This window comes from Diaporthe amygdali (assembly GCF_026229845.1).
Source record: "Diaporthe amygdali strain CAA958 chromosome Unknown NODE_20_length_815715_cov_65_842320, whole genome shotgun sequence".
Classification (NCBI taxonomy): Eukaryota; Fungi; Ascomycota; class Sordariomycetes; order Diaporthales; family Diaporthaceae; genus Diaporthe; species Diaporthe amygdali.
Genome location: NW_026517040.1, coordinates 756,803 through 781,362, shown reverse-complemented (window position 1 = coordinate 781,362; position 24,560 = coordinate 756,803). Strand labels below are relative to the sequence as shown.

The 24,560-nt window shown below is 55.7% G+C and overlaps 7 protein-coding genes across 7 annotated transcripts; 5 read left to right on the top strand and 2 right to left on the bottom strand.

Moving 5' to 3' along the window:
• Window positions 1–247: 247 nt before the first annotated feature.
• J7T55_012795 (uncharacterized protein) lies at window positions 248–2,089 on the top strand (the record flags this gene model as incomplete). Its single annotated transcript, XM_053145459.1, has 3 exons — window positions 248–302; window positions 520–1,534; window positions 1,588–2,089. The coding sequence occupies 3 exons, from the start codon at window positions 248–250 to the stop codon at window positions 2,087–2,089; spliced, it is 1,572 nt and encodes a 523-aa protein (XP_052992185.1).
• Window positions 2,090–7,752: 5,663 nt separating this feature from the next.
• J7T55_012794 (uncharacterized protein) lies at window positions 7,753–9,214 on the top strand (the record flags this gene model as incomplete). The annotated part of the gene is made up of 3 exons (XM_053145458.1): window positions 7,753–8,011; window positions 8,530–8,785; window positions 8,983–9,214. 3 exons carry the CDS (start codon window positions 7,753–7,755, stop codon window positions 9,212–9,214), a joined length of 747 nt encoding a protein of 248 aa, XP_052992184.1.
• A 3,203-nt stretch (window positions 9,215–12,417) lies between these two features.
• On the top strand, window positions 12,418–13,455 carry J7T55_012793 (uncharacterized protein; the record flags this gene model as incomplete). The annotated part of the gene is made up of 1 exon (XM_053145457.1): window positions 12,418–13,455. One exon carries the CDS (start codon window positions 12,418–12,420, stop codon window positions 13,453–13,455), a length of 1,038 nt encoding a protein of 345 aa, XP_052992183.1.
• A 2,056-nt stretch (window positions 13,456–15,511) lies between these two features.
• On the top strand, window positions 15,512–16,291 carry J7T55_012792 (uncharacterized protein; the record flags this gene model as incomplete). The annotated part of the gene is made up of 1 exon (XM_053145456.1): window positions 15,512–16,291. One exon carries the CDS (start codon window positions 15,512–15,514, stop codon window positions 16,289–16,291), a length of 780 nt encoding a protein of 259 aa, XP_052992182.1.
• A 557-nt stretch (window positions 16,292–16,848) lies between these two features.
• On the bottom strand, window positions 16,849–18,246 carry J7T55_012791 (mitochondrial import inner membrane translocase subunit tim-54; the record flags this gene model as incomplete). Its single annotated transcript, XM_053145455.1, has 1 exon — window positions 16,849–18,246. The coding sequence occupies one exon, from the start codon at window positions 18,244–18,246 to the stop codon at window positions 16,849–16,851; it is 1,398 nt and encodes a 465-aa protein (XP_052992181.1).
• Window positions 18,247–20,345: 2,099 nt separating this feature from the next.
• J7T55_012790 (serine threonine-protein kinase cot-1) lies at window positions 20,346–22,555 on the top strand (the record flags this gene model as incomplete). Its single annotated transcript, XM_053145454.1, has 4 exons — window positions 20,346–21,044; window positions 21,172–21,650; window positions 21,710–22,183; window positions 22,246–22,555. 4 exons carry the CDS (start codon window positions 20,346–20,348, stop codon window positions 22,553–22,555), a joined length of 1,962 nt encoding a protein of 653 aa, XP_052992180.1.
• A 921-nt stretch (window positions 22,556–23,476) lies between these two features.
• Window positions 23,477–24,226, bottom strand: J7T55_012789 (uncharacterized protein; the record flags this gene model as incomplete). The annotated part of the gene is made up of 1 exon (XM_053145453.1): window positions 23,477–24,226. One exon carries the CDS (start codon window positions 24,224–24,226, stop codon window positions 23,477–23,479), a length of 750 nt encoding a protein of 249 aa, XP_052992179.1.
• Between the last annotated feature and the right edge of the window lie 334 nt (window positions 24,227–24,560).

Sequence of the window (24,560 nt, the reverse complement as noted above, 5' to 3'; positions counted from 1 at the left end):
TTGATTGATAACGCACCTGATAAGCCAAAGTGGGTCCGACCGCTTCAATGATTGGGCCAGGCTAGACAGCCTAGCTCCAAAATTCCTAGGCACGTATGTCGCGTCCAACCTCGTCTTGCGCTTCCGTTGCACTCAGCCCAAGGATTTGACTTCGAACCCTCAATTCCCTTATCACCTCCAGTAAACTCTCACCTATCTCAATCGAGGCTCCATTCATACCAGCTCAGATCTGGGACAGTCTATCAGGATGTCGGGTCGGAGGTCAGGTAGAGCTGCTGCTAAGCGCGCAGCCGCAGCCCTGGGTAAGTCTTTCATGGGAGCATCCCGACCAACCCTAGCCACTGGCTCCTCTTTTCCCCTTCCTAGGGTACAGTGGTGTCGGGCTTCGCATCTGCCATCATTCTCCTCTGTCCCCAGTCTTTCTTGCTTCGACTTGGGGACAGCTGCATCTCTTTGCTATCGGGGGCACTTGATCAGCTGCAATCTGCCTGCCAAGGACAATGTCTAACCCTGTCTCAGAGAACACCCCCAAGACATGGAAGGAACTCGAGGACGATGATGAACACATGCCCGATGTCGAACAAGATGACGATAAGAAGACGGATGGAGACGGAGACGGAGATGGAGATGGAGACGCCACGGATGGCGAGGCTTCCGCCGTTGCTGAGAATGCTGAAGAGGAGGTCGAAGATGCGCCAGAAGACAAATCACCCAGTCCTCCACCTCAACCAGTCGTACGACGTAAGCGACTCGGTCGCCCGCCCAAGGTGAAGCCTCCAGGGTGGGATGAGGGCATCGAAGTGCCGCGAGACGATGCGACTCCACGACGACGTGGCCGTGGAGGCTGGCGCGGCCGAGGTGGACGCAAGGGCCAGCCAGCTCCCGTCACACAGCAAGCCATCGAGAAGGACGGCCCGGTATATGATATCATCGAAGACGAACTCGCTCTACCAGAGGATCCTGAAGGCGAGACCAGAGTGGATAAAATGGGCTATCTGCAAGGGGGTCGCGAGTATCGCTGTCGGACTTTCACCATTCAAGGCCGCGGTGACCGCTTGTACATGCTGTCCACAGAGCCTGCTCGCTGCGTTGGCTTTCGAGACTCTTACCTGTTCTTCACCAAGCACCGCCGTCTGTACAAGAGCATCGTGACCGATGAAGAAAAGCGCGACATGATTGATCGCGAGCTGATACCTCATTCCTACAAGGGTCGATCCATCGGCGTGGTCACAGCGCGATCTGTGTATCGCGAGTTCGGTGCATTGATCCTGGTCGGTGGTCGCTGGATTGTCGACGATTACGATATTCAACGCTCAAGAGACGAGGGTCACGTTGAAGGAGCGCTTGCAGACCCCAACGACAAGTATAACCCCACCGAGCCGTACAACAAGAACCAATACGTCGCATGGTTCGGTGCCAGTCAAGTGTACCACACCAGCGCCCCTATCGCGACTACTCAGGTGGCAGAGCTTAAGAAACGTCGAGTTGCTGTCAACGACGTCAACTGGATGTTTGAGCATGTTCGAGAAGCTTCGTCAGTAGGATGTCCCTTTAGTCAACGCACTTCAGTGCTAACATTCACTACAGGAACTTTAACGCCCAAATCAACGCAATACGTCGGCGCAACAACAAGGGAGTCTACGACGTCCATACCAACACCATCCAGTACCCTGCCATCATGCAGCCTACACAAGCGCGCATCGAACCGGTCGGTCCGTCAGACGATGACAACCTCAATGTTGGGTCCCAAATTTTCCCACCTCTGAGTCCCAACATTCCGCGCAATTTCATGGTCACGGACACCTACTTCGAGACCCCGCCCGCAGGGATCGCCGCCGTCACCTACGATAATGCGCCAAAGGGTATGGCCAACGGCGAACAGGGCTCTGACTTCCTTGCACCATTTCGCGGGCTCAGCGCAATCAGCGATGAGATCAAGGACTGCCTGCCTCCAGAATGTCGTGAGGCTTTTGACAAGGCGGTTGCACAAGAACAGAACTGGCATGCTAAGTGGGGAGTGGAGGCGAGCGCCAAATCCAGGCGAAATCCTGTAATTGACAAGGCCATTGTGCCGTACAGCGCTCGGTAGACCATGCCTCATGGAAAGTCGTGTATAATCGTGCCTCAAGCTGATCACCAGGCTCCAATCTATTCGAGGCAGGTATAGGACCGGCTTGCAAAGCATAGTAAAGCCCTGTTGAAGTGATCGCATGCTGGAAGGGGCCCTTAGCGATTCCATTGCTCTGACTGTGCAGGAGACTGTTCTACAGCCGACACCATGAAGCACCTGGGAATATTGTCGAGGGCCCGAATCGATGGCGCGGTGAAAAGACCTAGCCTTTGGGCCGCATTACATGTACATTAGATACCCTTCACCCATTATTGCCAGAGAGGCATGCACGACAGATACTACTGGGGTAAGGAGTTTAGGAATTATGATACCGACGAAGACGTGTTTAATGAAATTTGGGTGCAAGTTGGCATATTTCGGTTTCTTTTTCGGTCTATTCTCACTGCCGATGCTTAACACTGCGGCTTTCACATTAATAAGATGCTGATATAATAAACCAAAACATTGAAAGGCTTGAACTTTGGCGGTGACATGTTGTGACCTGTGGCATAAATCGGACTGTAGATTAATGGACTGAAGAATGCGTGCCGGTGGCTTGCAAGACTGGTAGACTAGCTCATCTGTGTTCACCTTGCCATGAGGTTCAGACTCACTGCCCATTTGACATCACTTGTATGATGCCATTTTGTGGACTACGAGAACCATTTCCATCACTCTCGGTGTTGTCGCCAGCGACTTGCAGCTGCCTGGTCCCGGACCAAGTTATGTATTCTTATTACTGCCTTCCAATGATGCCAGAGGAAACCCGCCATATTGTGCGTCTTGTCCGTCATGCCCGTACACTCTCATATAGTTGTTGTTGACCGTGGGCAGTGACGCCGCGTTGATTTCCATTGAGATTCTGTCCAACATGGCACAGCAACCAGAGACACTTGTCAAGTCCACGCCGGTATCAACAAGCATTCGGCAGACCAATATATTCGTCAAACTTGGTACTTCATATTGTTACTAGACTGGCTCAGTAACATCAATGGTCTATCAAAACAGTATCGCTCTTCAGGCGCTTGTCTGCTGAAAGTGGCCATTCATGCGCGATAAGAATCTTCATTAACGCTCCGAATTCACATCGGTGTGGTGGAATTGTTCACGAACAAGTCCGGTCTGAATTTAGCTTGTTACGCCTCGAATCGCTGCCGAATGTGCCTGTGTGTTGTATTACTGTCGGTCAACACCAGCGAGGTTCCCAGCCCCTTCTCGTCGCCGTTCGGTCCCTTGTCCTGTGTCGACCGAATATTCCACATGGTTCGGGCTCGAGGTGGATATTCTGCATCGCCTAATGTTACTGAGAGGTCGATCACACCTCAGTATCCACTTTGACAGCGGCCCAACTGGGCGGTTGCGGCAAATTTGAGCTGGCTACCTGATTACATCGTATCTGAGGCTGGGAGGGAATACGCCGCTGTCGTCAGGTCCTGGTGGTTATCCCGGATGTCAAAACCACGGTGGACATCTCACGTGCTACGTACGGACTAGACCACAGAGCCTCATCGTCAAGGCTCCTGCCACAGTATTCCATCACCTGGCTGATGACGCCCGAGTGGCAAAGGCCCACATGCTCCTCCAGTGGCTGGCGGCAACCATTTTGCAAGAAGGCCGCAGGCTTGGCCGTGGCCATTCCTTTGGACCTACTGTACTGTATTGGGAGATGACACAACCTTGACGCCGTTGATGCTCGTCACAACCCCTCTAGCCTTTGTGTAATGAGCTCTGCGAATGCACGCATGTACACATTCCAAGGGGGGATAAACTTCTGAATTATTCCGAAGCAAACCAAGGGTCCAGTGACGTCAAGCCGTCCGAAAGGACCGTCCCCGACTCCCCGGGGTTTGGGAGCATTTTGAGCCTATTGCAGACCACGGAAGTTCAGCTCGATGCGTCAGGGATGCAGAATGTACTTTTTATGCAGTGCGTCGAAGCACCTCGAGCTGCCAGTGCTTGCGGAGAGGAACGTACCGTGTTCGGCCTCTCCCTCTCCTCCTCGTCGGATCAGCAAGATCAGCAGCAAAGCCGCCCGCGCCGCGGCGTCATCACCCGCTGCCCGCCTGGGCCGACTGGGCGAGGGACAGGCCGAGCGGGCTGACAGGTTTTGGCCTGCGACGAATCGATGGCGGCTACCTTGACACAGGGCGCCGATCAGAAGAGGCACAGAGGGAAAGGGAGCATCACCCCTTAGACAGAGCAGGACCGCGTGGGAAGATTAGACCACGGCTCAGCCGGATGTTACCTTGGCTGCTGTAGGGGGTGGACAGGCAGCAGACAGACATCATCGTCCACGAATGTTTCTCTTGGAGTAACCTGAATGACTGACTGTAGTGGTAGTCGTTGGCCCTCATTTCAGTCTAATCCAAGCAAGCAAACTGCAGGATGGGCTGATCGCCCACGCATGGGACACGGAATAAATCAAGAGCCCTGCGTATTTCCCTTCCGTGATGGGGTGAGCAGGTGCGACAACAACCACATCCTCCGTTACAGCCCCCGGTCTTACGCCACGCTTCAGGTGATGTGAGCGTCCTGACGCCCTGCCACACACACGGGGGGCAAACTCCAGCCCAGAGTGGCCTGGGCAACTCTGCCTTTGCTCCGGGACGAGAGCCACCAGAAAGGGGGATGACGACGAATATTATTTCTGGCCGTCCAACGGCGAGAGCAGGAAAAGACGCGCTACTGCAGCTACTTTAAACTCTCCAGCCCCGCCTGGGCAGGTCGCTGGCGCGGCGTGCGGGCTTAGGATCCCATCTCAACGGTCAGATACCCGCGTCTAGCCAGCGAGTCGACTCTTCGTCACATGGTTTCTGCGGCATCCTTCTTCGCTGACACTGGCTCCTGCAGACCCGTGCAGCTTACCAGGACGCCATCTTGATGCCAACGACATGTCCTCCCATGTTGGATCACGCCAGCAGGCAACTTCCGTAAGCTTCACTGGGTTGAATGTGGCCAAGGTTTGCCCAGTTTACCCGATAGGTTGTGACCGGTACAAATTTGGCCACGAAACTAGAGCGCGCCAATGCCAATAATCTCACATCTGACCAAGATCAGTCAATCAGTCATGACTCTTTAGATTCGGAGTAGTTGACTGGTTCGGCAGCTGCCATGACTGTTGTGGTAGCCTGTCTGCCTGCAGAGAGAGGGGAACCTCGCTCCAGGACTGACGTGGTGGTGGTGCAAAAGCTGGGCCCGCCGCCGCCGAAGTGACGAGGGGGAAAATTCCCTCGTCATGATTTGGGTGACGGATGTCATTCTACGCCCTGCCTCTCCTTAGCGAGGCGGGTTGCCTGTCGTCTGCCTGTCTGCGTGATCGTCCCCTCTCACATCATGGGGACAGGGTTAGCAGAGAAGAGAAAAAAAACTCTAACGTCTTAGATCTGCATATACCGAGCGCGCGGGTCCACCGCAGGAGTCTAGAATTGGTCGGAACGGGGTAGGACGGGATTTGTCGTGTGGTCTTTCTGAAGCCTAGAGACGCAGCAACTCCTCATCGGTGCTGTGGCCAGGCAAGTTGTCAACCAACCGCACCTGCCACGCCTGCGAGGGGGCCTGCATTTCCACCCCACACAGGATCCGTGGGGTGTTCAGTTCGCCATTCGCTGTCATGCATCGACAGGATAGCAGTCATGCCTGAGTCTCTGCGGGGCGACGGGGGGCGACTGCTTATTCACCACGGCGCGGAATGGCTGCGGGCGCCTGCAGGTTGCTGTTTCCATGCATGCGACAAAAATTCAAATATTCGGGTCTCTTGACAGATGCGCGGCAATGTTGAGCCGCTCGAGGTGCCTGTTTCAATCAACCGACGACGCAGGCGGCGCGACACTCGCCCCAGCCAGAGTGAAGACCCTGTTTGTACACGAGAGGCGAATCAGCGGCACCTCGTGATGTCAAGAACCATGTCAACGTGCGTTCTAAAGATGGAACGCCCGAATTTTCCTGGTTGGGCACTCAGTTGCAATTTCGAATCTTCCGGACTAAGTCGGGACGGAACATCGTGGCTTTCAAAGATCCTGCACAAGATCTGCCGAGGCGGGAAACGCTTTGGCAGTGGATATCGATCACAACCACTGTTCTGGGTCCGGTACCAGCACCCGGAGTTGCAAGTATCAGATACTAACGGCACGCATGGAGGCACAGATGATCCAGGTCGCGACTCGCTTTCCGGGTGCGGTTAATCCGGACGACTGAGACCCTGAGTGTAGTCTGTGGATGGACAGTTTAGGTCCGGGCCTTGGACGAGTTGGAGGGTGCACTAGGGAAAAGCACGGAAACTTTGCTTCTCGGCGATGGAGATGCGCTTCTCCGATATCCTTGGTCATCGCCCGGCCGGCTGGTAGACGACTCCGACAAGCCAGGAAACCCTCGGTACTGCTTAATCTACGTGAGGTCGAAATGCGCTCGCGGACCTCATGCCAGGTTGCGGTGAGGCAGACGAGAAGAAAGGCGGTGGAAGGAGGAGAGGTAATTTGGCTACCAAAGCCTAGCCCCGCACTGACATCCGCATCGTCGGGCTCCTAGGGCAGTGGAGGTGTCGTGACAGTGACAAAGCCAGCTGGGCCGGCTTCACTAAAAATTCTCACGAGGGGTACTCCAGTCTTTCCTGCACCGCCATGCTCGTGTCCTGCTTGCCGTTGACTCTTGAGAGGTGAGGCAGTGAGGGGGGGGGGTGGACGAGCCGGGAACGGTCCGCATTCTCGTTCCTCACCAATCATCCGGCTCTAGCTCGGAGACCCGTTTTACTGCTAGCGAGAATTCTCTGTCTGTGTGAGTGGAGAGACCACCGACGCTTGGAAGGCTGGCTCAAAAAAGGCAGGCACCCAGTTGGGAGATTCTTGCAGTAAGGATCGACAGGTCGAGACGGGCCGTTTCTGTCGTGCGGGCAGCTCGTGATTCGATTGAGCTTGCGCTTGGCCTGCCATCTTTGACAGGAAAACCAGACCGACGTAGGGCACTATGGCACGTCAGGTAGTAGAAGTGCGTAATGGGCGGGGATGGTGTAAAGGAACATTGATGAAAGCCCGGCCGAGTCGAGACTACGGGATTGAGATTGGCACCTGTCCCTGACAGCCAGGCTCGATGTGTCTTTGTTCGCAGTTTATTTTCAGGCACAGAACCCTCCGCCCGGAGCCCTGGCTCCATCAGGTCCGCATCAGGTCAACACGGAGCAGGCCAGTAGCCGGTCTTCGAATGCTCGAACCAGGCTCGGTGGTGCGTCCCTGTTGGTAAATGAGACTCACGTTCGACGTGGAGGTGTGCCAGAAATGGATTAGACGAACATCCGAACAACGGTGCCCATTGCCGGACCGCTGAAGAGAGCAGGTTGGCTTTACGACTCGGATCAAAAAATCCGATAGGCTGGTACACCGGAATTCGTCTGATGGTTCATTTGTTTCTCGATGATTTCTTCCTCTCAGCTGCTCGTCGGAGTTGCCAAATGTGACGCTGACTCGTGTCGGAGGTTCACCGTTCGCTTGAACTTTTACAGCCAAGCGCAGGGGTGGCCCCCATCGAGAGCATCCGTCCACAAGGCGTTCGAGAAGGCAAGCAACATGTCGACGTAAATTACAGCAGGCAGATGGTGCATGACAACCACAAGGTGATCAATCGATCACAACCAGACCACTAACTTCCAACAGATGCTGAGGCCCAGCCCGGACTTACGTGGACTCCGGTCAGTGTGGCCTGGTCTGCCTGGTGGCCCCGCGGCCATGGCGTGTGCAGACATCAGTACCGCAGCCCTGGGCCATGTCGGGGTTTCGTCAGTAGTTCCTGTCAAGGCGCGGACTGTAACAGCCTCGCCAGCCTCCCCTGCCACCGGACAGGGCACGTTTCTGGGTGACAGGCGGTGCCATCCATTGCAGACTGCTTCAGACGTCCTGCGGCCCAGCGGCAAATGTGAGTGTGTCGACCTGAGACGTCTGCAATTGCCGCTTGGTGGCTGGCGGAGCGTGTTTGTGTGTATGTGTGTGACTGTGTCCAGGCCGCGGATGACAGCAGCCAGGATCGTGCTGAATAAACAGGCACGGGATCAGGCCTTGATGCAGTTGATGTTACGCGTGAATGGCCATGCTTGTTGGCTTTGTTGTGAGAGATCGAAGGGAAGCTGCCCTGCCGCCTCGGTGTTCCAGAATTCCCAGGGTTGCCATGGAAGCAATTTGATTGTTGGCAGTGCCCCTGATGAAATTGCGAGTAAATTGTCTGCCCGTCCAGCCGCCGTTGATGAGACCCTGATTTTTTTTTACGAGCGTAAGAGCGGGCCAAAATAAACTCCTCCTCCACCCACTCGCCTTGCAGCCACTTCCTTACCAGTTGATCAGCGGATGAGTCTGTCCTGCAAGACGATGGGCATTCTCATCCATCAGCTGATGCAAGCGGGTGGCACGCGATGCTAAATAATGTGTAGCACCGATCAGGGCAAAGGAGCCTGAAGGGAGGCTGGAGCTGCCTGGAGGTCGATGGTCGCACCGACTTCATGCAACTGGAGCAGCAGATGGGATACGCGATCGAAGTACACTCACTCGCGGGCGACTTGGATCACATTTCTGGCCGTTTAGGGGGAGCCGATCGTTCCGCGGCCAGCAAACAACAGGGACCCTCAGACAAAACATCGACCAGTGTCATCAGATGCTTCAACAACCCAACTGTGATGAAGATGATGGTGAGGGTCATGTATGTACATGCTGCCCAGACTGCATGATGCTGTCTGGTTTGGTTTCCTTGGAGCCAATCAACCAGGGGCTGGGACTGGAGCGGGCTGATCAGGATGCAAAGGGTCGATGCTCCGAACGGGAGCGCGATTATTGGCTCGACAGGCGGTGAGGTTGACGTCGCATCCCCTGCTGGCGAGAGTCGAGCGAAAACGACAGTGCCCATGAGGTGGACTGCAATTGGGCGCCGGATGGGGTTCTCGAGCAGGGCCCATCCGGCTGCCACGGTTGGGATCTCGACCCCTGCCTGGCTCTGCAGGTGGAGGAGGAGGAGGAGGAGGAGGAGGAAGAACCTCGGGCTGGGACCAGGGCCCATGACCAGGACCAGGACCAGGACCAGGACCAGGACCAGGACCAGGGCGGGCGGCGCTTCATCACGACCTCAGAGTGACCTGTGCTCCATTGCCCGTGTGCCCGTTTGCTGACAAAAGCCAGCCTCTGGCCAGAGCTCCAGATGTCCAGATGCCCAGCCAGCCCAGGTGCCCACATGCCCAGCGCCAGATGCTCCTCATCAGAGTGGTCTGTGCTTTGCTGCGCGGTGCTGGGCTCTGCATTCTCTCGCGCCGGCATGGAGACGATCTCGTCCCTCGTCCCTCGTCTCTCGTCTCACACACATGTCTACTTTGCCGTGGCTCAAGCGGCGGGACATAGCAGAGGCTAGTGAAGCAAGTTCGGTCTTTTCTCCGAGCCTTGACTCTCTGATGACCTTCAGGAAATGAAGCTCCCAAGTTTGGCTGCTTGGGCATTGTGATGAAGAGGGCTGAGGAAAAACAAGGGGCCCTCGGGACAGTGGAATCGAATCATCAATCCAGGAACTGGGACCAGGACTGGGACCGGGACTGGGACGGGGATTGAGACTGGGCCTGGGGCTGGGACTGGGAGGCAGGTAGGGAAGGGCGGCGAGAGGAGGCAGAGAGTCGCTCGCTGGCCGGCTCGCGTGGCACTCCACATCCACATCCACATCCACACCCTGTGGCCGTTGGTTTCCCTGCCATTCCCATTCGCATTCCCCACTGGCCGGGGGATGCCTTGGCCATTCCCAGATTAGCAAATTTGGCTAGCAGGACCTGAACTTTCCTGAACCTGAACTTTTGGAGTTGAAGGAGACGGCCCTGCAGCAGCCCTTAGTGGCCCCAAATCATGGCCGTTTTCCGTGCTGAGACAGACGCGATGGTGGCTCATATGGCAGTTAATTGGAGGTACCTAGTGTACTCGAGACGACGAGATTGGTACCGTGTACAGAGCGCAGTCTACCATCTACACACACACATACGCACATACAGACCACCAAGTTCTGTACTGCTTGATGCCCAGGTGACTTCATCTGCTGTACTTCAACAGCTTTTTTTCCTTCCTTCTCGTGCAATGGCCCATAAATCTGCACAGGGTTGGTTTCCTTAGCCTGACCTGGCCAGCCCAGTCCAGGTCGGTGCCCGTGGCCCTGATGTCCCGTCTTGTCGTGTCTGGCTGCGCGTGTGGGTGGGTGTCAGGGTGGGTGTCTGGGTGTCAAGTGTCTGACCTGTACCAGCCTGTGTGCCGACGGCCCAGCACCCAGGTCCTACCAGGTGCGGGTGCGGGTGCAGGTGCAGGTGTGCGGGTGTGCGGGTGCGGTGGCCCTTGCCCCCCCTTCATTCAGACACTCGTCATCAAGCACCCGCACCATTCTTTGCTCGCTTCGCCTCCTCCAACCCTGCGTGCCCGCCAGCCCGCCTCAACCGTCAAACCATCAATCTCTTTTTCCTTGTCCCCATCCCACCACATCCTCCACTTTCATCCGCCCAGATCATTACTTCTCCTCTCCCCCATCTCCGTCTAACCTCCTCTCTCTCTCTCGCCTTTGACTTGACTTGTCACGCAGCGGAATCCTCTCACGTCCACCTTCGACCCAACCTCGACCACGGCCAAATTGACTTTTGTGTCGTCCAAGTCAGGGATTCCGGTGCTTGCACAATCATCGACGCTTTTCTCTTTTCATTCTGCGGTTTGGTCAGTCATTCAGTCAGTCAGGAACAGGTGAACGAAACCACGGCAGTCGGTCGAAAACAGCCAGAGCCCATCTGGCCCCCCCCCCGGTCCGATTCCTGCAAGACGAGTGCAGCGCAGCGCAGCGCAGCGCAGTGCATGGGTAGCCCGTTGCCCAGTGCACAACTCACCAGCACCACTGCTTCCAGCATCTCCCTCGCGCTCGCCCCCTCGCCCTTGTTGGTAGGCATTTTCTACACCCGACCATCACCACCCGATCGGTCTGCTCAAGACAGCAGAGCAAGCAAGCAAGACAACAAAGCAATCATAGCCGATTTGCAAATCGTCGACACTCTTGCCAAATCCTCATTCCTCATAGTCTTGTCTAGCAGGTCAGTTGTCTCCCTTCTCCCTCTCTCCTTTCAAGGCTCTCTGCATTCACTCGCGTACACCCTCATCCATGCACCCTCTGCATCGTCGAGAATCACTTGTCACACGTCTTCATTTCCATTCCTGCGCTTGACACACCAGGCGACTGGGTGAGGCGTGGCTGCGGCTGCTGGCGCTGGTGCTGGTGCTGGGGCAATTTCAATCCTCGGCACAATTTGGCGACGCGGGCCCACACCACCCATTTGTTTTGGTCCCTTCCACCCTCGCTCCAGCACTCCTGTTGGCCGCACCCACTCCCCAAGCACCCACCCTCGCCTGGCCACCCTGGCTCGTCTCAACACTGCCCGCTACAAATCTCCCACTCGAGACTCGGCACACCTGTACTTCCGGTTCAGCCTTCTCTCATCTGGGCACTGCTCGCGATCCTCGACTCGTTCCTGACACCTGCACCCGTCGCGACACAGAGATCACTGCAAAACTCAGGCTGCCCTCCAGAGTTTTCCGCCGGTCTTCTGCGCCCCTCGAGTCGTGTCTCAAACTCAACCCTTTCATCCCTCTCAAACCCGCCCTTTACCCTTCCTTTCTCCAAAACCTCTGCACCGCACCGCACACCCTCGCGGCCTGCCCTCCTCCGACCACATCACCCCCCGTCAAACCTTGTGCTTGACGCATACCGTGACCCAAGTTTTTTGGTGTGTCAGACCTAAGGCACGGACTGATCACTCTTGTTTCCGCGTTTGACCTGGGTTGGACAGACTCACTGACTCTCAAATCACTTCAGGCCCTGCATAGAGTTTCTCTGTCCTTCGTCTTTCACGTCTTTGACCTTCGCGCGGCGGCTTCCTACTCTTGTGGTTGAAGCCTTCAACAACAAACCCGATCCTTTTAACGGATCTACACCTCCCAGGCTCCGATTCAATTCGACAGTCTCCATCTCCGATTTACGACAGACTACTTTGCATCCTTACGGTTCGCAGGGTATCGATTCGATCAGTCTTCGTTCGATTACGACCTTTTCACCCTCGGAAAGGACATAACAACCTCTTATGGCGCGAGCATCTCAGTAACTTCTCACCACCTCCTCATCAGCCTCACGACTCTTCAGCCTTGGACCTTTTCGCTGGCCTGCAGTGACCACTCCGCATTGCTATCCTCGACAAATCCACGCGCTCGAAGCAGATCGCTCTCTTAATCCATCCAAGGCACCCCTCCTCATCCGTACCAGAATCTCGAACCGCCAACATGCCTGGCGGAGGTGTCTGTGCTGTCCTCGACTATGAGGTCGACATGATGGCCGAATACGTCGCCGAGATGGCCATCGAGCTGGTCCTTCCTCAGTCACCGGTCTCCCCATCTTTCCGAAAGTTCGTCTCTCAGATTCTGTCGTCCACGCGCCTGCCCAAGGCTACCATCCTCCTCGGCATGAACTACCTCTCCAAGCGGGTGAATGGCCTGAAGGCTATCGGAACCTTCCATCCCATCGAGGGACAGGTCTGGCGAATGTTGACCATCGCCTTGCTACTTGGCAGCAAGTTTCTCGACGACAACACCTTCCAAAACCGATCTTGGTCCGAGGTCTCTGGCATCTCGGTTGCCGAGCTGAACAAGCTCGAGGCCGAATGGCTCGTGGGCATTGGCTGGAACCTCTACGTCAATCTCGAGAGGAGCGAGGACTACAACGCATGGCTAGACAACTGGAGCCAGTGGATGGGTCGCAAGAAGATGGCCCAGACCCTGGCTAGTCGTGAGAGGCTCGCTGCTCTTGTGCCTCCCATCGATACCGACTTCGCTCGCCCCCGCAACCAGGCATACACCCTCTGGCACCAGCAACAGGTTGCTGAGTACGAGCGTCTTTCTAGCATGAAGCGCACCGAGCAATCTCAGCAGCAGGCAGGATACCGCCCACAGGAGATGGCTTGGAACCAGTACTCGGCCGGTCCTTGGTCGAGCGCTCCCCTCACCCCGCCAGACTCTGGCTATGGTACTCCCGAGTACCCGGCCTCTGCGACGTCCGGCAACGGTCAATTCTACGGCGACTGGTTCAATCGGGCCTTTGCCAACGATGCCCAGGCTCAGCGATACTCTCGACAGAACTCGGCCCACAATATTTACCATCACGGTCGTCACTCTCAGTACACTGGCTACTACAACTACGGCCAAAACATCTGGGATAACAACGTCGCAGAGTGCCCCTGCGCTAACTGCACCGGTCCTGTCGGCTTGAAGAATCAACCTTACTTCATGCCAACTGCTGCCTACGGTCAAGCTGTCCTTGGCTGATCGGGTTAGCAATGATCTCAGCCCTCGAGGCATGACAAGATTGAATGCCGGCTACGGCATCCACACGCCGGCATGGACACATGGACGGAGTTTACTTTTTCGCATTGCAAACGGTCACGGATTTCAGACAAAAAACGATACACTTGCATTCAGATACCCCTTTCGAGTCCCAGCACACGTTTTACCAGGGTCTTCCACGACGAGTCGCCTATTCTGCAACGGCGTAATGGGTCGGCTTTCGCATGCATCCTTGGGCTTCGTACTCAGGGTTGGCTTCGAGCACGTTGGATTATACCCCATCGCCACTGCGGGCAACTTTGGCCCGTAGTCCGGCGAACATGCTGCGGACTCATTTAATGACTTGATTTGCTTTTTCTTCATTTTCTCTTTGGTTTTGTTACGGTATATGGCTTGGTTGGCCATCTCACCCTGCGGCGTTTTCGGATTCGATACCAGGCGGTCTCGGCGGTGTTCTCGCACATAGATCGCGACCTTGATTATCCGATCAACGGTTGGGCGGCACTTTTCGCTGTGCTAGGGCTTATGGAGATGAACAAGGAGGCAACGGGGAAGCGCAGACCGAATGTCCTGCAATCTGCTCGGTGTACCGTCGCAGTGCAGGCATGAAAAATTGAGGATTGGACAACACATCGACAACCACCGCATGGCGATCCTGTTTCTGCTACGGCGACAATCCTACTCGGCACCGGTCAGTCGCGACTAGTCGGGCCGATCCTTTCGAGACAACGTCTTGAAGGCAGACCTTCCGATATTCAACGATGGTCTTTAGTCTACTCGCTAGGGCGTTTTTATAGCAGCATGGTCGGAACGGAAAGGAAATGTTGCCCATGTTTAAAAGTACTGGCTGGTCTGTTCTGTTTTTCTCATCCGCATTCAATTGTGCTTCACCCAGCAGCCTCCGCCCCTTCGGCAAGGTTGTTATTTGGAGGAGCTTGTCTGGTTTTCTTTCCCATCTTTCACCCGAGCCTGAAGAGATTTCGGTTTGGCTTGTACTGCTGTCGACATGACTTTTCAGATTTTCCATTCGTCCTTTCTTTTCGCTGGAGGCATTTGATCAAGCTGGGATAGGAGCGGTGATGACCTGCCCCTCGTTTTTGAGTGAGGTTTGGACAACTGCGTCCAGTGCCGAAAGCATTCCCTTTTCGTTGGTCCTCTTACTCACACCTACCTTTCTTGTCTCAATACTGCATGGCACGTTTGTTTAGAGGATATCCTTTGATCGGCATTCATAGAGGGCTTTCACGGCTGGCGGTCTTCCCTACACACTTTCTTATAATGCTTGTTGATTTCTTTTTTATACCTACAGAGGTGGACCACATTTACAGCGTCCACGCTCACGATGCGATGAAAGAGAGGCTCTTGGGATGGTTTCAAGAAGGAATGAAAATCAAAAGGGGCCCTTGCACAAAAAGAATGATATTTCGCTGCACACCTTGGGTCAGGAAGGCCGAGGCTGAAGGAGGAAAAGAAACACAAAAGTCTTTCATGTGTCTGATACCCGCCTGTTATTACTCGCAACTGGAGCACGCAACTAATTGACCGTTTGCTGCCCGTCTTCGAGGAGCAGCTTCTCCAGTACGTCGGGAATCACTGGCGGTGTTCTCAATGAGTACGAGGAAATAGGTGCCAAGTACTCCAACACTACACAATACCATAACAAAAATAACAATAAAACAAACCCACAAACACTCTCAGCAACTTTTAAGTCCGCTTTCGAAATGTGACACTCAAATTGAGATTTCTCAGCACCATGATTCGAATGACTTGCAAGACAGTTGTCTCTTCCTTGTCTTTCTAGCCTTGTAGGGTGAGGTTTACATAGTCTAATCTAGGTACCTAGACAAGTAATCGCCAATGACAGCTTGGCGTTCGGCCCCACTTGTTGGCATCGATGTTCACTTTGCTCACTTTGCTCACTGCACTCACTTCAAGCTGCCCATCTTTAGAGGCTGCTTCCTTGTCCGCGTATCTGCACAGGCTCACCACGCCCTGCAACGCAACCACAATTGCCGGGCAATCTTTATCTGCAGGAAAGATGTCTTCCCGGTTTGTATCAGGCGGTATAACTGACACCAAGACTGGCGACATCGCGCCCGCGGACCCATCAGTGCCGTCCGACACCACCAACACTAGCAGCAGCAGCAGCAGCAAGAAATCAGAGGAGTGGGCGGCGGTGCAGGCGCAGCTGGAGGAGGAGCGGCGGCGGCGGCAGCAGCAGAGGGAGGCGGCGCAGACGGGGACGGCCGGCGAGGAGAAGTCACTGTACGAGGTGCTGCAGGCCAACAAGGCGGCCAAGCAGGCGGCGTTCGAGGAGGCCAACAAGATCAAGAACCAGTTCCGGCCGCTGGACGACGACGAGGTCGAGTTTCTGGACGGCGTGCGGGAGCGGAAGCGCCTCGAGGAGGAGAGGCTGCGGAGGGAGACCGAGGAGGGCCTCCGGGGGTTCCGCGAGCTGCAGCAGAAGGCCTCTGCTCCTGGCGAGGGGCCCGAGGATGAGGGTGCTGCTGCCGAAGCGGGGGATATCGGGGGGTGGAGCGTTGGGAGGAAGAGGAAGAGGAGGAAGGACGAGCCTGAGAGCGTCTTGAAGGGGTTGAAGAGGCGGGGCAGCAGCGCCGCCGATGGGGGCGAGGGCGCGAAGGTGGAGGAAAAGGGCAGAGACGCGGCTGCTGATGCGGCAGCCGGTCAGAAAGGCTCTGCGGCTGCTCCGAAGGGCGCACAAGATACTCAGGCGCCTTTGGCGAAGCCCGCTACTCCTGCGGCGGCGAAACCGAAGGCTGGTCTTGTTGACTATGGCTCTGATGACGACAGTGACTGAGTGAGATCGCATGAAGGGGCTGTTTAGGACACATGCATTGCCAGTCTCCTCTTGCTAGAGCATTGCAAATGCTTCATTCACAACGCATCAGATGGGCACGAAACATGCACTCTGAGCGAAGTGAATGCTTATACTCGCAATCGGCAGCCGGACGAAGCATGAACTCCAAGTGCGGCCTTGCGAGGACAGCAACGGGATCAATATCTCGTCTATGGATTGGACGTTGAATCATCAAACATGCCGACAGATCTCACAGGGCTGGAAGCAGCACCATATATGAAGAACGGCAGAACTGCCTTCAATTCATTGATACATGAGTAGTGAGGCTCTAAGAGTTTCTATCCTATACGATAGCTACCTCAAACTGGCTCGCACATGACCACCTATTTCTATGGCCATTATGCACAAGATGCCGAAACCAATATAATACAATCCCTCACAACTCCCGTTTACAGTCGCCTCCCCAACTCCAGAAATGCGATTGAGTGTAGTCAGGAGTCTCCAGTTGAAGATACCTGGGCCAAAGGTGCTCGTGCCCCGTGACAGAGACACGGGAATTACTCATCATCAAAGCTCGTGGGAACCTTTCGCTCCTCCTTCTGAAAGTTGCTCACAGTCCACCTCCAGAGGGATCTCAAATTGCTCTTTGTCCATCCCTCGACCTCTTCCTCAGGGACAACGATACCCCTCGCGTGCTCCTCATCCTCGGGCAGCAGCTCGAATCTCCTCATCCGCATACCGATCCGCTGGTCGATGACCATGGGCCTGGGCCAGATCTTCTCTTTGGCGGCAGCTGCGGGCTTGGACCCATCAACAAGCTCACTTCCTGACGCGAGCGGGCTGGCGTCGTCGTCCTTTTTGGCAGTGGTCTTCTCCTCCTTGTCCGCCTTCCACACGGACTTGACCCAGTCCTTCTCTTCGTGCGCTAGGACCCTTTGCTGCTCCCATCGACAGTCTGGGCTGTCATCCCCGCCAGCCTCCTCGCGATACTCGCGGCATGCGGCCAGGCACACCGCGGCGACATCGCGTCCGACCTCGTCCGCAAGCTTACGCCGCGTCAGGAAGCGCACAAAGCGCTTCGGCGTGTTCAGGAAGCCGAGGATGTGCGGGAATGAGATTGGGGCCGAGGGCGCGAACTCGGAAGGTATCAGAAGGGGCAGGTGGGCTGTCGCGTAGTCGTCGGGGGAGTTGTAAGGTTTTATTTGCGGCGGCCGCTTGGCCTTTTCCGTGTCTGGCTCATCCGTCTCCGGCTCTGGGTCGGGCTGCGCGTGCGGCGGTGCCGTCAGCGGGCCGAGCCAGCCCTCGTGCAGGCCGCGGGTGTACTCCTTCCACGTGTGCCGGCCGACCACGATATCGCCGCGTACGCCGTCGTAGAGCGGCACGCCGTGCGCCTGGCGCCAGGCATCGATCCGGTCCTCCTCGGTGGCAAGCTCACCGGAGGCGGCGGCGGCATCATCCTTGGCGGCTACGTCCTTCTCTTGGGTCCTCCGCTTCCGGCGCACCCTCTCCGCCACCGCGGCGCGGATGTCGCCCTGCTGCCGGCCCTGCACAAAGTCCCAGTCCAGCCCGCTGGCCGCCAGCACGGGCTTGATGTACTCGCTGTAGTGGTCCTGGGCGACGCGCAGGCCGTCTCCTGGAGGAGCTTCGAGGTATACTGTCACCTTGCGTGGCATCTGGCTCGGGTTGGCCAGAGGCCGCTTGGCGAGGTGCTCGACAGCGTGGGCCCATCGGGCGGTCGCGCGCTTCTTCTCGCGGCGGTCGTAGATTATGGTGGCAGCCAGCGTGGTGGAGAGGGTCCAAAAGATCATCCAATTGCGGGAAGGCAGCTTTCGTGGAAGCGCGGGCAGGCCCATCATTCGGAGGGCTGGGTTTTGTACGGGTGGTTTCGCCGGTGGTTTCGGTGGTGCTGCTGCCGCGGGCGCAGCTGGTGCAGCCGGAGGGTTGGGCTCAGCCATCTTTGCTGATAGCTGCAGATACGCAACGCAGGCTAATCAGACCGAGGCTGGAGCGATCAGATGGGCAGCAGCCTGGACGAGAACAAGCTCAGTGGGTATGTTGTTGTCGGAACAGCCGTCACTCGGTCATCTGAGGTAAAACGGCGGAAGACCTACAAAAAAAAATCAAGGCTCCCGATAAGACTGCTCTTATCGGAGCTTATCGGAGCCTTGCCTCGAGGAAGCTCCCAACCAGCTGGGCGATCCATCATGAAATCCTGCCCTCTTCGGATTTATTCATTACTAGTGGACAGACAGCATTCTAAAAAGGATCTAGTATAGCATTCAAGCAGTTGACTTGGACCTGTAGTTCGATACCATATAGAATTATATTTATATCTATGGTTGTGTATATACTTGCCACTCATTTGCCACTCCTTGGTGTTCGAAAGTGTCAGGCAACGCGGACAGGGCATTTACGAAGTAACCGTTAGCGAATTCCCGTGGAATAAGGTCCTGGCATCCATAACCGCTCAGATAAGTGCAGAATGAGGTTACTCATTTTGTAAGCTGATGCAGGCATATGGTCTTCAGAAAAGAGCATCCTTGGGTCGTCCTGTTCCCTTACTTGTGGACTCTAGGTACAAGCCAATTCAAGATCTCGGGTAGCTGTAGAAATGGGACCAGTCACATTGGAAGCTCCGAATTAAGAGCTATCCAATATGTGATATAATCTGTATAGCAAGGCATGAAAGCACAGTATTAAGGTGGGTTTAGAGGAGTTTCCGTACCAGTCCACACTCCGGAAATCTCAAGATTATCTGGAAGCCACGAGTTTTCAGCTGGGAGTTGAGAGCCTTCCCTAGCAAGGAGCCTCTAAGGATATGAACTTGCTTGCTGTGAGCGGAATTCTGCCCCGAACGGGAGACTCTAACATTGGAAGCCCCGCTGCGAAACAGATGCAGTTCTAGCGTGCCGAAGTACCAAGATGCTGGGCACGCAATCGGAACATGACAACATTGGGAGCTATTTCAGCCTCGAGAGGGCCCAGCCAAAGGTACCTGCCAGCTTACCTGCCTACCTAGGCATGTTGAGCCCCTTTTCAGGGGTGCATGCCTACAAACCTTGGTTGCTTGGGAGAGGAGAAGGGAGGGGTGAGAGAGAGGGGAAAGGATGAGAAGCCCAAACCTTGGAATCGAGCACCTCCTCGAAACACACAATCACTCGAGAATTTTTTATTTTTTTTAAGGTGCTGGCTGATGGTAGTACTACTATTAGAGTTATTAGAATCTGAAGTGCCTGTTTCTGCCACTCTCTCTTTCTCCCTCTGGAAGTCTGCATGTGATCCGAAGTGAGTGGTACTTCATCCGCCATCCTGTCTAGGCCTGACATGTTTTGAGTTGTGTGGAATGCCCCTCCAAAGTAATTTGAGGCACATCAAGCTAATTGACTTTTTCTCCAGGACACCGAGCTCATACTATACAAGACCACACCACACCACACCAGGCCAAGCTACAGCGCACTATAGCACACTATCCATCATCAGAAACACAGCCATTCCTGCCTGTCTGTCCCACTGACGGACTGACTGACTCGGAGGCTCAGCGTCTGATCAACCTTAATCGCGCTTCGTCTTTGGCAGTAGAGACAGCAGGGTTGTGGAGAAAGAGAGCGAGAGGGACAGGCAGAGCCAGGGCGTTTGCACATCTCCATCTCCATCTTGACCTTGGTCCTGGCAGGGCACGGCACCCAAGGACAGCGCACCTCAACCTTGAAGCTGAGGCCCCGTCGTCCAGTCGCCGTCCGGTCGAATCCCTCTGCTGCGTTGGGCATCGTCGCCTGCCTCACCGCTGCAACCTGCGACCATTGCAGGTCCACACTCCACACCTCAATCAACGTGAACCCACGTCCCTGACGGGCATTTGCTAGCGCTTGCGGCAGCCGATCCACCCTGAAAGCCACTCCCCCCTTTCCCCTCCATCCTCGAAGTGGAAAGACCCTCCCTTTTCCGACCACACTGACTCCCTTGGCCACACGCGACCAATACCAGCCAAGAGTCCCGAGGTCCCTGCGGCCGGATCAATTTCACAGTAATACAATACGTTGCAGCATACAATACCATGGACAACCAGGGGAACCGGCTGTACCTCAACATTGCCAGCAGCGGCGGGAACAGCAACTCCAACAACAACGTCAGCCGCCTAGGTCCTGGTCTCGACCGAGCAGCATATCCAACCACTCCGTCCACATTCCCACAACCCGTGTATCCCCCCACGGCAAACCAGCAGGCCGCTTCAAGTGCCACTGGCATGCAACAGCAGCAGCAACAGCAGCCATACGGTTACGCTCCCCAGGGCTACTTCAACCCCAACCAACAGCAGTACCAGGCTGGTTACTCGGGTCAACCAATGCCTACCCATCATCAAGACTTTGCCCAGGCCTACGGCCAAGGACGATCCAACACTCCGGGTGCCAGCAACGACCCAAACACCGGTCTTGCCCACCAGTTCTCCCACCAGAACCTCGGCGGCGCTGCTCGGTCAGGCGGTTATGGCTCACGAGGACCCTCTCCGGCCGGCGCTCAGAGGCCTCGCACTGCTGGTGGCTCCGGACAGGCGCAGAACTACAGCTACCTGAACGCCCCCATGCCCTCCCAGCCCGGCTCCAAGGGTGGCTCACCCGACTTCGAAACCGCTCCTGAGCGCAATCCCGACAAGTTTGGCTCGAATGCGAACAACAACCAGAAGAAATGCTCCCAGCTCGCCGCGGATTTCTTCAAGGATAGCGTCAAGCGGGCCCGGGAGCGCAACCAAAGGCAAGTTCATAGTCGCACCAGCTATCTATCCCTCGCCTTTCCCTTCCATTGCCCCTGCCAACCCGTTCTAGACGGAGCTCAGCTGACCTTTGATTGCTTGCACTTACAGGCAAAGCGAAATGGAACAAAAGTTGTCCGAGCCGAACCAGTCGCCAGCCCGCAGGGAACAGATATGGGCCACCGGTGGCCGTCGCGAGGGTTCCTACCTGCGTTTCCTGCGAACCAAGGACAAGCCCGAGAACTACAACACGATTAAGATCATTGGCAAGGGAGCTTTCGGTGAGGTCAAGCTGGTGCAAAAGAAGGCCGACGGCAAGGTCTACGCCATGAAGTCCTTGATCAAGACGGAAATGTTTAAGAAGGACCAGCTGGCGCACGTCCGAGCCGAAAGGGACATTCTTGCCGAGAGCGACAGCCCTTGGGTGGTGAAACTGTTCACGACTTTCCAGGATGCCCACTTTTTGTACATGCTGATGGAGTTCTTGCCCGGTGGTGATTTGATGACCATGTTGATCAAGTACGAGATCTTCTCGGAGGATATTACGCGGTTCTACATTGCCGAAATCGTCCTTGCCATCGATGCCGTCCACAAATTGGGCTTCATTCACAGGTGGGCTTTCGTCTGATCCTCTAGAACTCCAGCATTATGGACACTAATACCCGTGGCAGAGATATCAAACCCGACAACATCCTCCTCGATCGCGGTGGTCACGTCAAGTTGACTGACTTTGGCCTATCGACTGGTTTCCACAAGCTCCATGATAACAACTACTACCAACAGCTGCTGCAGGGCAAGTCGAATCGACCTCGCGACCGCAACTCCATTGCCATCGACCAGATCAATCTGACCGTGTCTAACCGTGCGCAAATCAACGACTGGCGACGAAGTCGAAGGTTAATGGCGTACTCCACTGTCGGAACGCCTGACTATATCGCCCCTGAAATCTTCACTGGCCACGGTTACAGCTTTGACTGCGATTGGTGGAGCTTGGGGACTATCATGTTCGAGTGCTTGGTCGGCTGGCCGCCATTCTGTGCCGAGGACAGTCACGACACGTACCGCAAGATTGTCAATTGGAGGCAAAGCTTGTACTTCCCCGATGATATCACCCTGGGCGCGGAGGCGGAGAATCTGATTCGAAGGTAAGGAATCGAAGAATAATATGAACTGCAGTGGAGGAAGAGAGACGCTGACCATTCAACAGCCTGATCTGCAACACCGAAAACCGTTTAGGCCGCAGCGGTGCTCATGAGATCAAGGGCCACGCCTTCTTCCGTGGCGTCGAATTCGACTCGCTCAGACGTATCCGAGCTCCGTTCGAGCCACGCCTCACCAGCAATATCGACACGACATACTTCCCCACGGACGAGATCGATCAGACCGATAACGCGACTCTGCTTAAGGCGCAGCAAGTGCAGGCGGCGAAGGCCGTAGGTGTTGTAGAGGAGAGTCCTGAGATGAGCCTGCCCTTCATTGGATATACCTTTAAGAGGTTCGACAACAACTTCCGATAGATCGCGACCAACGTGATACTGCATGCAGCAGCGCAGCTGTCTGCCCCACATATTCGGGTCTGTCGCAGCGCCACAGACACTGCGAAGCTACTGTCATCATCTGCGACTTCATGTGCTTTGATTGTAGATGCATCTCGTTCTCTCGACTCGAGGCATGCATGAGAGGGAACGAGCGGGCTGCAGGCGATTGCCCAAGTTAAAACTTGATGGGGTCAAAATCGACCTCTTGATGCGAGGGATGCGACAGTTCTTAGCTCAGGGACCATCGATCGGACTGGCTCCGGACCAGCCTTCCACAGGCCTGGGTGAGAACTGAAGATTTGGAATGGTGAGCATCATCAACCAGCATGATAATGCGAAAGAGAAAAAGACAAATACGCAAGGCCAGGCGTTGTTGGTTCAGTCGTTTGTGAGAGGTTGTTGTACGTCAGGCTATGCTAGACAACATATCACAAGGATAGATGGGCGGATCGTCTGATGCCCGAATAAAAATCTGCATAAGAAGGGTATCTTGATTTCTCCAGTGTCTTCAGTCTGGATTTGTGAATACTAGTAGTGCCAGCCCCTAATTAATCCTCCGTGGGCGTCTTCAACTCCGGTCTGCTGGAGCTGCTCCTACCTTGTGCGGCAGCTGCTGTATGACGGCTACCAGGGAGGAGACCCATAACAGACTATGGAGGACCTATTTCATGTCAGCGAGGCTGATCTATGTCGTGGTCTCGAATTCCCTTACGCTTTCTGCCCCTTGTGCCTAGCCTCTTGGCTAACGTTTTCCCGGGCCAACGCCTCTATTTCTTTACTTTTTTTTTCTTCAGCATAAATGCGTGTGGCAACACTCAGCGCAGATGCATCGGTCGTCCGCATCATGTCTATTGCGTTCCATGATCTGCCACCAGTGTCCCTCGCCGTTTCTTCTATCCCCTACCGCCGCCCTCCGAGGCCTGGCGCGGCATTAAACCTCTCTTCACGCTCCGTCATGAACATAATCTGGACCCAGTACTCCTTGGAGTCGGGGTCCCAGAAGTCGAACTGCTTGTCGTCGCGCTTGTCGAGCTCGCGGGCGGGGATCTTGAAGCCGCAGGTCTCGTAGGGCTCGGCGGCGACGCACAGGTACTGGAAGTTCTTGTCGGGCTCCTCGACGCGCTGGGAAAAGGCGCTCATGATCTGCCACTTGGGGGTGACGCCCTGGCCGATGTCCGGGTACTGCAGCTGGAACAGCAGGCCCTGCTGCCGCGTGACCGGGTCGCGCACCTTTGTGATCTTGTAGCCCGGCCGCCCGATCTTGACGACGTTGCGCCGCGGGCCGCCGCCCGCCGAGCCCAGCCCCAGCGCGCCGAACCCCGCGCCCACGACGCCCACCGGCAGCCCCGTCTGCGGGTCCACCTGCGCCTTGCCCTCCTTCTGCTCCTTGGCCGCGCGCCGCGCGAGGTTCGTCTGGTGCTTCTTGCCCTGCGTGTGCGCCAGGTAGCTGCCGTCGTTCTGATGCACCGTCAGGCAGAGCCGGCATTCGAAGCTGCCGACGTGGTTCTTGAAGAAGTACGGGTCCTTGTCGAGGTCGATGGTCTCCAGGGCGAGCTTCCGGAGCCGCTCGCGTCGGTCGGCGTTGGTGGCGCTGTGGGAGGCGACGCCGCCGCCGCCGAACTTGGAGCCTGCGCGGTTCTGGTAGTCCATCTTGCGGTCGGTGTATGGAGACAAAGGATGGGGTCGGTTGGGTTGAAAGTTGGCCTGGGACCGGTCAAGTTTATCAAGCAGCGTCCTGTTTCCACAAGGTGTGAAGTCCAGATTGGGCTTTCGGCAGGCATATTTAAAGTTGACACCCTTGCGCGGCTGGACCAATCAGTTATGCATTTGGACCTAGCCTCGACCCACCAAGAGCCGCAATAGATTCGAGATCAGCACCGTACCAGATTCTCTTTCTATCACACCCATGGTATGGACGATAGCTTGGTTGGCTGGGCTTGTGCGGCCAAAACCCAGCATCTCAATGCCATCGTCAAAATTCTCG